The sequence below is a fragment of the Mesoplodon mirus genome, assembly GCF_964341445.2.
Source record: "Mesoplodon mirus genome assembly, chromosome: 19".
Classification (NCBI taxonomy): domain Eukaryota; kingdom Metazoa; phylum Chordata; class Mammalia; order Artiodactyla; family Ziphiidae; genus Mesoplodon; species Mesoplodon mirus.
Genome location: NC_138995.1, coordinates 31,607,525 through 31,618,973, shown reverse-complemented (window position 1 = coordinate 31,618,973; position 11,449 = coordinate 31,607,525). Strand labels below are relative to the sequence as shown.

Sequence of the window (11,449 nt, the reverse complement as noted above, 5' to 3'; positions counted from 1 at the left end):
CTGAATGAGATCCTTGCTGGGTAGAGTAATCTTGGTTGTAGGTTTTCTCCCTCATCACTTTAAATATGTCCTGCCTCTTCCTTCTGTCTTGTAGAGTTTCTTCTGAAAAATCAGCTGTTAACCTTATGGGGATTCCCTTGTATGTTATTTGTTGCTTTTCCCTTGTTGCTTTTAATATTTTTTCTTTGTATTTAATTTTTGATAGTTTGATTAATGTATGTCTCGGCATGTTTCTCTTTGGGTTTATCCTGTATGGTACTCTCTGTTCTTCGTGGACTTGATTGACTATTTCCTTTCCCATGTTAGGGAAGTTTTCGACAATAATCTCTTCAAATATTTTCTCAGATCCTTCCTTTTTCTCTTCTTCTTCTGGGACCCCTATAATTTGAACACTGGTGTTTTTAATGTTGTCCCAGAGGTCTCTGAGACTATCCTCAATTCTTTTCATTCTTTTTTCTTTATTCTGCTTCCTGGCAGTTATTTTCACCTTTTTATCCTCCACGTCACTTAGCCATTCTTCTCCCTCAGTTATTCTGTTATTGATTCTTCTAGAGTATTTGTAATTTCAGTAATTGTGTTGTTCATCACTGTTTGTTTGCTCTTTAGTTCTTCTAGATCCTTGTTAAATGTTTCTTGTATTTTCTCCACTCTGTTTCCAAGATTTTGGATCAACTGTACTATCATTACTCTGAATTCTTTTTCAGGTAGGTTGCCTATTTCATCTTCATTTATCTGGTCCTGTAGGTTTTTACCTTGCTCCTTTGTCTGTAACATATTTTTTGTTATTTCAGGTTTTTTTTTCTTTTTCTTTTTTTGTGGTACGCGGGCCTCCCACTGTTGTGGCCTCTCCTGTTGCAGAGCACAGGCTCCAGATGCGCAGGCTCAGCAGCCATGGCTCACAGGCCCAGCCACTCCGCGGCATGTGGGATCCTCCCAGACCGGGGCACGAACCCGTGTCCCCTGCATCGGCAGGCGGACTCTCAACCACTGTGCCACCAGGGAAGCCCCTTTTTTTTCTTTTTGATGGGTGGTGCTGTATTCCTGTCTTACTGGTTGTTTGGCCTGAGACGTCCAACACTGGAATTTGCAGGCAGTTAGATAGAGCTGGGTCTTGGTGCTGAGATGAGGGCCTCCAGGAGGCCTCACTCCAATTGATATTCCCTGCGGTCTGAGGTTCTCTGTTTGTCCAGCAGTTTGGACTCAGAGCTCCCACCACAGGCGCTTGGTCCTGACCTCCAGCCTGGGAAACAAGATCCTGCAAGCTTCATGGCATGGTTAAAAAAAAAAAAAAGGAAGAAAGAAAGAAAAAAAGGAGCAGTACAATATCAAGGAACAAAAAACAAAATAAAATTAGAAAGATAAAAAATATATTAGAAAAAAAACTATAACTGAAACTACTGCAACAAGGTAAAATAAAACCACAACAGAAAAAAGAAAATAAAAAAATATAAAGAGGGGGGGGGAAACAAGCCAAAAGGAGAGAACAATAATAAAGTATAAATAATAAAATAAAATTAGAAAAATAAAAGATTTATTAGGAAAAATAAAAATATAAAAGAATCAACAGCAATGACTCAACAAGGTAAAACAGAACACCAATCCAAAAGAGGAAAAAATAAATAAAAAGCCTTGGCTATGGGGGCAGAGTTTAGGTGGGGGTGGAACTTAGGCAGGGGCGGGTTTTAGGATGGGGAGGAACCTGGGCGGGTGAGGGGGGTGATGTTTGAGCATGGGGCGGGGTCTAGGCTGGGGGACGTTCAAGCATGGAGCGGGGCCTCTGCTTAGGACCTGCACAGAAGGGGAGAGGCAACGCGTGGAACAGAGGGCCTCTGGAGTGTAGAGTTCTGGAGTTTGGAGGTGGCGCCCTGATGAGGGTGTGGGGGTGGGGTTTAGCCCCAGCGCCTTGGAGGGGGTCTCAGAAGGGGTCTCCAAGGGTAGAGGTGGGGCCCTGCGTGGGGGTGTAGGGGCGGGGCTTGGGCTCTGTGTGGCAGGAGGGAGGCTCCGAGGGCAAAGGATTAGGCCCAGGAACCAAACAGGCTTCCTGGTTCCTAAGTGGAGAGGGAAAGCACTGGCCCCGTTCCGTTCAGTTCCTTTGCGTCCCTCCCCCACCACCTCCCCCAGGGTCTCCCCAGTTGCTGCTGCACCCCTAACCGTGGGTGTGTCCTGCTGGGTGCAGGAGCTCCTCCCCTCCCCCAGCCACCCCTCAGGGGTGCCGTCCCATAGGTCCAGCCTTTACTTTTGCTCCCCCTTCCCTCCCTCCCACTCCCTCAGGACCCCTGCAGCTGGAGGCGTCCTCCGTGGGCAGAGGAGCAGGCCCGGGATCTCAGCAGGTTCCTGGGGGCCCAAGTGGGCAGGGGAAACCTGGCCATGCTCCCTTTTGATCCTCTGCCCTCCCAGTGGTTCCCCAATTTCCCCCTTCGGACGTGGGATCCCCTCCCCTCCCCCAGTCGCCCCTCAGGGGAGCCTGTCCCGTCCGGCCTCCACTTCTCTTCCCCCTTCACTCCCCCCACCCCATGCCCCACGTCCTATCTGGCCACTGGGGTTTCCTCCCATCCCCTTAGGTGTCTGTGGTCCCCCACGGGTGCCTGGTAGGTGCCCTAGTTGTGCAGAGACACCAATTCCATGTCTTCCTAGTCTGCCATCTTGACTCCGCCAGGCCTAAGGCTTCTGAAACTCAAAACCAAGAAGAGACTCTTTTCTCTGAGTTTCTGCTAAGACAGCAAAGATGGAGTGCCTGGCTGACTGGATGGAGAAGTACCAAGAGCTAGAGAGAAATTCAAGAAACTAAAATCACACTATTAATACTTTTTTTTTTTGAAAGAAATTGGAAGTTTAATTCAGAACAAGTTTGGTTTGCTTTTTCCAATAAGAGTCACAGACATTGTTTAGTAACATCCATACTTGTTTTCCTTCTCTGGAAGGAAATAATAATGTTTAAAATTCTTCACATATTGGAGATGTCGAGATGTGCATAATTCAGATTCATTTGGAGTTTGGTATAATCTCTTCTTAGTTAGATCCAGGTACTGTAGTTCTGTGTTATAGAGTCCAGGCTGTTGGATACTCCTGAGTTTAAATGACTAAACTCATTCTTTTACTCCTAATGATCATACATATTCATAAGAATATGAGATGATTCAAAGACTAAATAATAACAAGTGACACCTATTATCGCTTATTATGTACCAAGTACCATATTAACTGTCTAATATTTATTAGTTTATTTAATCTTATGAAAACCCTGTGAGATATTTACTACTATTATCACCTGTTTCGTATGTGTCAAAACTGAGCCATGGATATTCTGAAAAACACCATATATATATACATATATGTATATATATACACATATATATATATGGAACTGAACCACTTTGCTGTATACCTGAAACATAGTAAATCAACTACCATAAAAAAAATCAAAATTAACATTTATGAGGAATTTAATGGTAAAAATTAAAAAGTGAAAATTATTTACTGATGTATTCATCTCATTTTTAAAAAACTGAGTACTGACCTTATAGTAATGATAAAACAACAAAAAAAGCGTCAATAGCAGAGCAAGAAGCAATGCATCATTGTGGTGAAAAGTATGGCCTCTGGGAATACCAGAGCCAGGTTGCCTGTTCTGTCATGGTTAGTACTTTTTAAATGTTATGCCATCACGTGTTCTTCTCTAAGCCCACAATCACCCCGCTAGACACAGGTTCCTGTTGCCTGTGTCAATAGTCCCCTTACTGAGTTTCGCATCACTGCATCCCAGGATGAAAATTTATTTTTACATATGGAAACAGTCACATCAACTCAACTCACACAATGGTTATATTTAATGAATGTCAAAACGGACAAATCAATTATTTCTCATCAGATAGGTAATACTCCTCACCCAGGAGTATTAGCATCACAGACATAGCTCATATGAATTCTTCATCTATTCTAATTCAGTAACACTAGGAGACAAATACCAATGACTCATTCCTCAAAACGACCTAGGTAGAAGTCCTTTTCTGCCCTCATTTCTCACTCATGGTGTTGGGTCATGCTTCCATAGTGCCCACTGCTTCTCTTTTCGTTGCTTGATTCACACTTGTAATTACCTGTACAAAGTCTATCTTTCCCCATGATATTAAGCTCCAACTTTGTAGGGATTGTGTCAGTGTGATTCACCACTACATCTTTAGTTCCATAGTGCCAGGAACACAGAAGGCATTTCATAAATATTTGTGGAATGAATGGGTGAATGAATAAATAAAGCCACTCATAAGACTGCCTTCAAGCATGCTGGAGAGAGTTATTCCTCTTTGGAAAGAAAGACTTTCACAAAGGAGGAAGTGCAAAAGATTTTGTGGGCTCCAAAATTATCTGCCTGCTGCCCTGTCATGATTACCAAATTCTCTTCACAGACTCACCTCTCAGGATTCACATATAGTCCCCAAGTAGCTCCTATTAAGTAGTTCTTACTTAAGTGGCATATTTAGGCCATATCAGAGGAGAAAGTAGCTGACAAGAATGAACTGAACATTCTGAGGTTATAGGAGCGTATGGGACTTAGGCTTGGGAATAGCTACTTCAATTAAAAAAATTCTTTCCAAGTACAATTTGCAAAATGTAATTTTGATGTCTGACTCTCCTCGAAATCTTTCACCTTTTTATGCCATTTCCATAATTACTTTTGGAGAGGAAAGTTTCCTTTTCTAAAAACTATGGGTTTCTGAAATACCAAAGATTCCTTCCTCAGTCCCACAGTTCTTCAGTTAAGGTAAAGCAAAGGTCCAGTTTATACAGAGCCTTCAATCACTGGATGAGTCCATCAGTGGTTTACAAACCACTTAAAGTATTAAAAAAGGAGGGACAAGAAAGAGGTTCCCAAGCATGACCACTCCTCAAAACCATCTCGGATTTTTTTGTGTATATTTGCAAGTCTCTCCCTAGAGATTTCAATTCAGCAGGTCTGGAGTGGAGCCCAGGCATCTGCATCATAATAATCCCCACATGATGCCATAGATCAGACATTTGGGGTCCCACTAAGCTCCTTTCAAGCTTTGACATTCTAAGGGTTTCAGTCTTTTCATCAGCAGAGGAGCTCTTGTCCCAGCAACCCCTGCATTGAAAGGGGACCATTAAAGGGCAAGAGTTCTGCCCCTACAGTGTTCTGCTCAGTGGTTCTCACCAGTGAGAACAGCAGCCTCTGTTTACTGAGTGTTTCTATGCAGTCAGGCTTTCAGCACATGCCAAGGGAGTTAAGGGCTTTTCCAACATGACCTTAATTTCTGCAGCAACTCTCCCAAGTAGGTCTAACAGCCTCTCTCCCACAAATGAAGCAACCAAAAGGCTTTGAGAGGCTGAAAAGATTGCCAAAAGTCCTTGGCTTCAAAATGGTGGAATCAGGATTTGAACTCACAGCTGTCTGATTCCAAATCCACAGGTTTAACCACTGCACTAGCCCATCTGCTATGCCAAAGAGCACAGGCTTCCCATTTAGACAGAGGCGCTGGAGACAAGGACAAGATTCAAATCCCAACCACTCCTCTCAACCAGAAAGTGAGCAAAGGAAGGCAGAAGGACAAAGGCACACTCATTTCTTTTCCAAGCAAAAATCCCACTGCTGGCATTGTTCACAACAGCCCAAAGGTGGAAACAACCCAAATGTCCATCAACAGATCAATGGATAAAAAAAATATGGTGTGTGTATGTATCAGTCAACCAAGAAAAAGAAGAAAATCCTGCTATTTGTGGCACAGATGGACCTTGAGGGCATTATGCTAAGTGAAATAAGTCAGAGAAAGACAAATACTGTATGATCACACTTACGTGTACAATAAAAAAAAAATTTTTTTTAAACCTCATAGATATAGAGAAAAGGCTGGTGGTCACCAGAGTCAGGGGGGTGGGCAAATTGGGCAAAGGTAGTCAAAAAGGTCCAAATGCACAGTTGTAAGATAGTAAGTCCTGGGGATGTAATGTACAGCATGGTGACTGTAGTTAATAACACGGTAGTGTATATTTGAAAGTTACTAAGAGTAAATCTTAAAATTTCTCATCACAAGAAAAAAAAGATAACTCTGTATGGTGAAGATTATTGATTAAACTTATTGTGGTGATCGTCTCATAATAAATTCATATATCAAATTATTATGCTGTACACCTAAACTAATACAATGTTATATGTCCGTTATATCTCAATTTTTTAAATGTGGTATATGCATACAATGAAACATTACTCAGCCTTAAAAAAGAATGAAATTCTGGTGCATGCTACAATATAAGCTTTGAAAACAATATGCTAAGTGAAATAAGTCAGACACAAAAGGACAAATATTGTGGGAGTTCAGTTATATGAGGTACCTGGAATAAGCAAATTCATGTAGAGCCAGAAAGACGAACATAAGTTACTAGGGGATTGGAGGGGGTGGGGAACTGAAGAGTTATTGTTTTATGGATACAGAGGTTCTGTCTGGCATGATGAAAAATTCTGGAAATTGTTGCAGAACATTGTGAGAGTACTGAATGCCACTGATTTTTACACTTAAATGTGGTTAAAATGGTGAAAAACAAAACAAAGCAGAAATCACAGCCAAACTGTATTGATCCCAGAATCATAAGAATGGCTTAATATCAGAAAATCCATAAAAGTAACTCACTTTAATCGACTAAAAGAGATAAAACAGTTTTTAAAATCTTGCTACTGTCACTGAGGTCAAAGTTATTTCCTATGCTAATGTTTCCCAGTCAATTCTGCTTGAAATTTTTAACCAAGTCATTCAAGTGAAGCATCAACAGGATACCACTGTAAAAATGGCAGCAGATGAGGGTCATTTGTAGAGTTTTTTAGTCTTTTATTTTACTTTCTTCTTCTGTATGTCCAGAGAAATCAATTCAGTAAATATATGGACTGTCTTTTAAAATGTGATTTCTGGGGCTGGAGGTTCTTTATCTCCCCAGCATTTCCAATTTCACTGTTCCCCAAGACTTCCTACTGCAAATGTTTCAGCCAAGTAAACTTTATTTTTTAAATTTTTTATTGAAGTATAGTTGATTTACAATGTTGTGTTAGTTTCAAGTGTACAGCAAATATATATATATATACACATTCTTTTTCAGATTCTTTTCCATGATAGGTTATTACAAGACGTTGAATATAGTTCCCTGTGCTATACAGTAGGTCCTTGTTGTTTATCTATTTTATATATAGTAGTTTGTGTCTGTTAACCCCAAACTCCTAATTTATCCCTCCCCCCTTCCCCTTTGGTAACCATAAGTTTGTTTTCTATGTCTGTGAGTCTATTTCTGTTTTGTACCTAAGTTCATTTGTATCATTTTTTTAGATTCCACATGTAAATGATATCATATGGTATTTGTCTTTCTCTGTCTGACTTACTTCACTTAGCATGATAATCTCTAGGTCCATCCACATAGCTGCAAATGACATTATTTCATTCTTTTTAATGGCTGAGTAATATTCTATCATACATATGTACCACATCTTTATCCATTCACCTGTCAATGGACACTTAGGTTGCTTCCATGTCTTCGCTATCATAAATAGTGCTGCTATGAACATTGGGGTGCATGGATCTTTCCGAATTAGAGTTTTCATCTTTTCTGGATATATGCCCAGGAGTGGGATTGCTGGATCATATGGTAACTTTATTTTTAGTTTTTTAAGGAACCTCATACTGTTCTTACAAGTAAACTTTGTAATGCACAATGGATTTCAATTTCTTCCCATTTCAAATAGTGTGGAGTTCCCCACTCACCTGTAAAGAGAGTTTAATAGAACAGTCTCCACAGCTTTGGAAGCAGAGAGACGAACCAGTAAAAGACTCTATAAATCATAACCTGTCCAGATCTGCAGAGGGAGATTCACCAACTTCTAGAAGGCCAAGATCTAGGGAACTCCTGCTTTTAAGTGTCAAAGAGGTAGGTAAAGAACAAGCAAGAATGGGACTTCCCTGGTGGCCCAGTGGTTAGGAATCCACCTGCCACTGCAGGGGACACGGGTTCGATCCCTGGGAAGGGAAGATCCCACATGCCTCAGAGCAACTAAGCCCATGTGCCACAACTACTGAGCCTGAGCTCTACAGCCCATGAGCCACAACTACTGAGCCCGCATTCCACTACTACGGAAAGTCTGCGTGCCTAGAGGCTGTGCTTTGCAACAAGAGAAGCCACCGCAATGAGAAGCCCGCACACAGCAATGAAGAGTAGCCCCCGCTCACCGCAACTAGAGAAAGCCCAGGTGCAGCAAAGAAGACCCAATGCAGCAAAAAAAAAAAAAAAAGAAGAAGAAGACAAAGAAGAACAAGCGGCGGTGGCGGCGGCGGATCGGAGAGGCCAGAGCCGGAGACCGAGCTGGGATCGGGCCCCGGGCGGGGGCGGTGCGAGCGGCGCCAAGCGGATCCTGGGGGCAGGGACGGAGCCGGGGCGGGCGGGACTGGAGCGGAGCCCGGGAACTAGGCGGGAGGTCCCAGGGTCTCGGGTTAGGGGGGTGGAGCCGCACTTCGTCGCTGCGGGGGTGCCGGGACTCCGGCCTCAGTGCCGCCGCCATCACAGACTTCCTGTGGGACAAGCGCACGGGCCTCGCCGCCAGAACGATGCCTCATCCTCGAAGGTACCACTCTTCAGAGAGAGGCAGCCGGGGAAGTTACCATGAACACTATTGGAGCCGAAAGCATAAGAGACGAAGAAGCCGCTCCTGGTCAAGCAGCAGTGACCGGACACGGCGGCGCCGACGGGAAGACAGCTACCATGTCCGTTCCCGGAGCTATGATGATCGTTCATCCGACCGGAGGGCGTATGACCGGCGATACTGTGGCAGCTACAGGCGCAACGACTACAGCCGGGATCGGGGAGAAGCCTACTATGACACAGACTACCGGCATTCCTACGAATATCATCGGGAGAACAGCAGTTACCGCAGCCAGCGCAGCAGCCGTAGGAAGCACAGACGGCGGAGGCGGCGCAGCCGGACATTCAGCCGCTCATCTTCGCAGCACAGCAGCCGGAGAGCCAAGAGTGTAGAGGACGACGCTGAGGGCCACCTCATCTACCACGTCGGGGACTGGCTACAAGAGCGATATGAAATTGTAAGCACCTTGGGAGAGGGGACCTTCGGCCGAGTTGTACAATGTGTTGACCATCGCAGGGGCGGAGCTCGAGTTGCCCTGAAGATCATTAAAAATGTGGAAAAGTACAAGGAAGCAGCTCGACTTGAAATCAATGTGCTGGAGAAAATCAATGAGAAGGACCCTGACAACAAGAACCTCTGTGTCCAGATGTTTGACTGGTTTGACTACCATGGCCACATGTGTATCTCCTTTGAGCTTCTGGGCCTTAGCACCTTCGATTTCCTCAAAGACAACAACTACCTGCCCTACCCCATCCACCAAGTGCGCCACATGGCCTTCCAGCTGTGCCAGGCCGTCAAGTTCCTCCATGATAACAAGCTGACACATACGGACCTCAAGCCTGAAAATATTCTGTTTGTGAATTCGGACTACGAACTCACCTACAACCTAGAGAAGAAGCGAGATGAGTGCAGTGTGAAGAGCACAGCTGTGAGGGTGGTAGACTTTGGCAGTGCCACCTTTGACCATGAACACCATAGTACCATTGTCTCCACCCGCCATTACAGAGCACCAGAGGTCATCCTCGAGTTGGGCTGGTCTCAGCCTTGTGATGTGTGGAGTATAGGCTGCATCATCTTCGAATACTATGTTGGCTTCACCCTCTTACAAACCCATGACAACAGAGAACATCTAGCCATGATGGAAAGGATCTTGGGTCCTATCCCTTCCCGGATGATCCGAAAGACAAGCTACTCTTGAGATGAGGGAATAAGGGAATCATCCCACAACAAGAGGAACCTCCTGATTCCTCAACTTCCCCCTTCCCCTCTAGGAAGCAGGAATATTTTTATCGGGGTCGCCTGGATTGGGATGAGAACACATCAGCTGGGCGCTACGTTTGAGAAAACTGCAAACCACTTCGGGTGAGCCGGGCTGGGAATAAATTGTGCCCACCACCCAGAGGTCACTTCCTTCTTAAGGTGTTTTGCCCCTGGAATGCATTTCACAAGCAGAGGGTTAGGAAAGAAGGGGAGGAAAACTGAAAGAAGACATCTTTGTTGATAGAAGAGAGATAAGAGGGAGTGGTTTTATGGAGGGAATGAGGTTAGACAGACAGTTTTTCTTGAGCCAACCAGAGATGAAAGCAATGTCCTGGATTCTGTAGGTCAGGCAAAAAAGAATAAACTACCTTTGAAGAGGTTACATTTTACTGACAAGCTAAAGAAGATTCATGAAGTTGACAAGGATATACAAGTAGAACTTTCAAAGAGTATGAACGAATAATTGTGCTAGTGGGAAGGTAAGGTGAGCTGTGACATCAGAAATGGTCACGGTGTGGTCATTCATAATGGTAGCAAGCAGAGCCATGGTCCTTCAGGATTGAAATCTAGGGCCTTGAAGAACGCAGGGTTTGTAAGGCATCGTGCCTCACCTTTTTCCTGCCCTCCACCACCAGCGGTATCTGACCTCAGAGGCAGAGGAACACCACCAGCTCTTCGATCTGATTGAAAGCATGCGAGAGTATGAACCTGCTAAGCGGTTGACCTTGGGTGAAGCCCTTCAACACCCTTTCTTCGCCCGCCTTCGGGCTGAGCCACCTAACGCCAAGTTGTGGGACTCCAGTCGGGATATCAGTCAGTGACGATCAGGCCCTGGGCCCCTCTGCCACTCTAACAGCAGTGGGTGTCCAGTCCAGGACACTGGTGCTTTTTTATACAAGAGAACAGAGCCGGAGCCCACTCCTTCCTACTGGCTCCCTATGTACCTGTGAATATGTGAAATAGTGTAAATATGAAAGAACTTGGACCTATCACTTCAACCCCTGCCTTGTACATAATGCTATTCCATCTCACACTCTTCCCACCCTCACTTGCCCCTTCACAATTGAGTTGGATAGGGGCAGAATGAGGTAACCAGATGGCATCTATTCCATGTTTTATAAGGAATTTTGTACAGTCTTTGTGAAATAAAATGACGTGCTTCATCTGAAAAAAAAAAAGAAGAAGAACAAGCAAGAATAAAATGGCTTACACAACACTCAGTGCTATAATGAACTTACAAATATTGTTCAGGCTCTATGTGTAAATACCTACTGACAAGGCTTTGGGTAAGTGTGTGGCTGACATCTTCATTCTGGATTCTGAAATAAATACTCAATGATTACTATTTCCATATTATTTAAATTTAAGTAACTTCAAATGGTTAATGTTTTGAGAGACTGTGGTATTTGTGAAACATCTACCCCCTTCCAAAAAACTGCAATATTAATGGAGGCCAGATTAATTCACTGATCAGACAGCAAAAATGGGACACTAAGAGAAAAAAAGTCTGTGGGTCGGGCTTCCCTGATGGCGCAGTGGTTGAGAGTCTGCCTGCCGATG

At 43.9% G+C, this 11,449-nt stretch overlaps 1 protein-coding gene across 1 annotated transcript; it reads left to right on the top strand.

The window, feature by feature from the left end:
- Positions 1-8,270: 8,270 nt before the first annotated feature.
- Positions 8,271-11,042, top strand: LOC309794653 (dual specificity protein kinase CLK2-like). Its single transcript, XM_082606412.1, has 2 exons — positions 8,271-9,991; positions 10,525-11,042. The coding sequence occupies exon 1, from the start codon at positions 8,595-8,597 to the stop codon at positions 9,825-9,827; it is 1,233 nt and encodes a 410-aa protein (XP_082462538.1). The 5' UTR covers positions 8,271-8,594; the 3' UTR covers positions 9,828-9,991; positions 10,525-11,042.
- Positions 11,043-11,449: the final 407 nt, after the last annotated feature.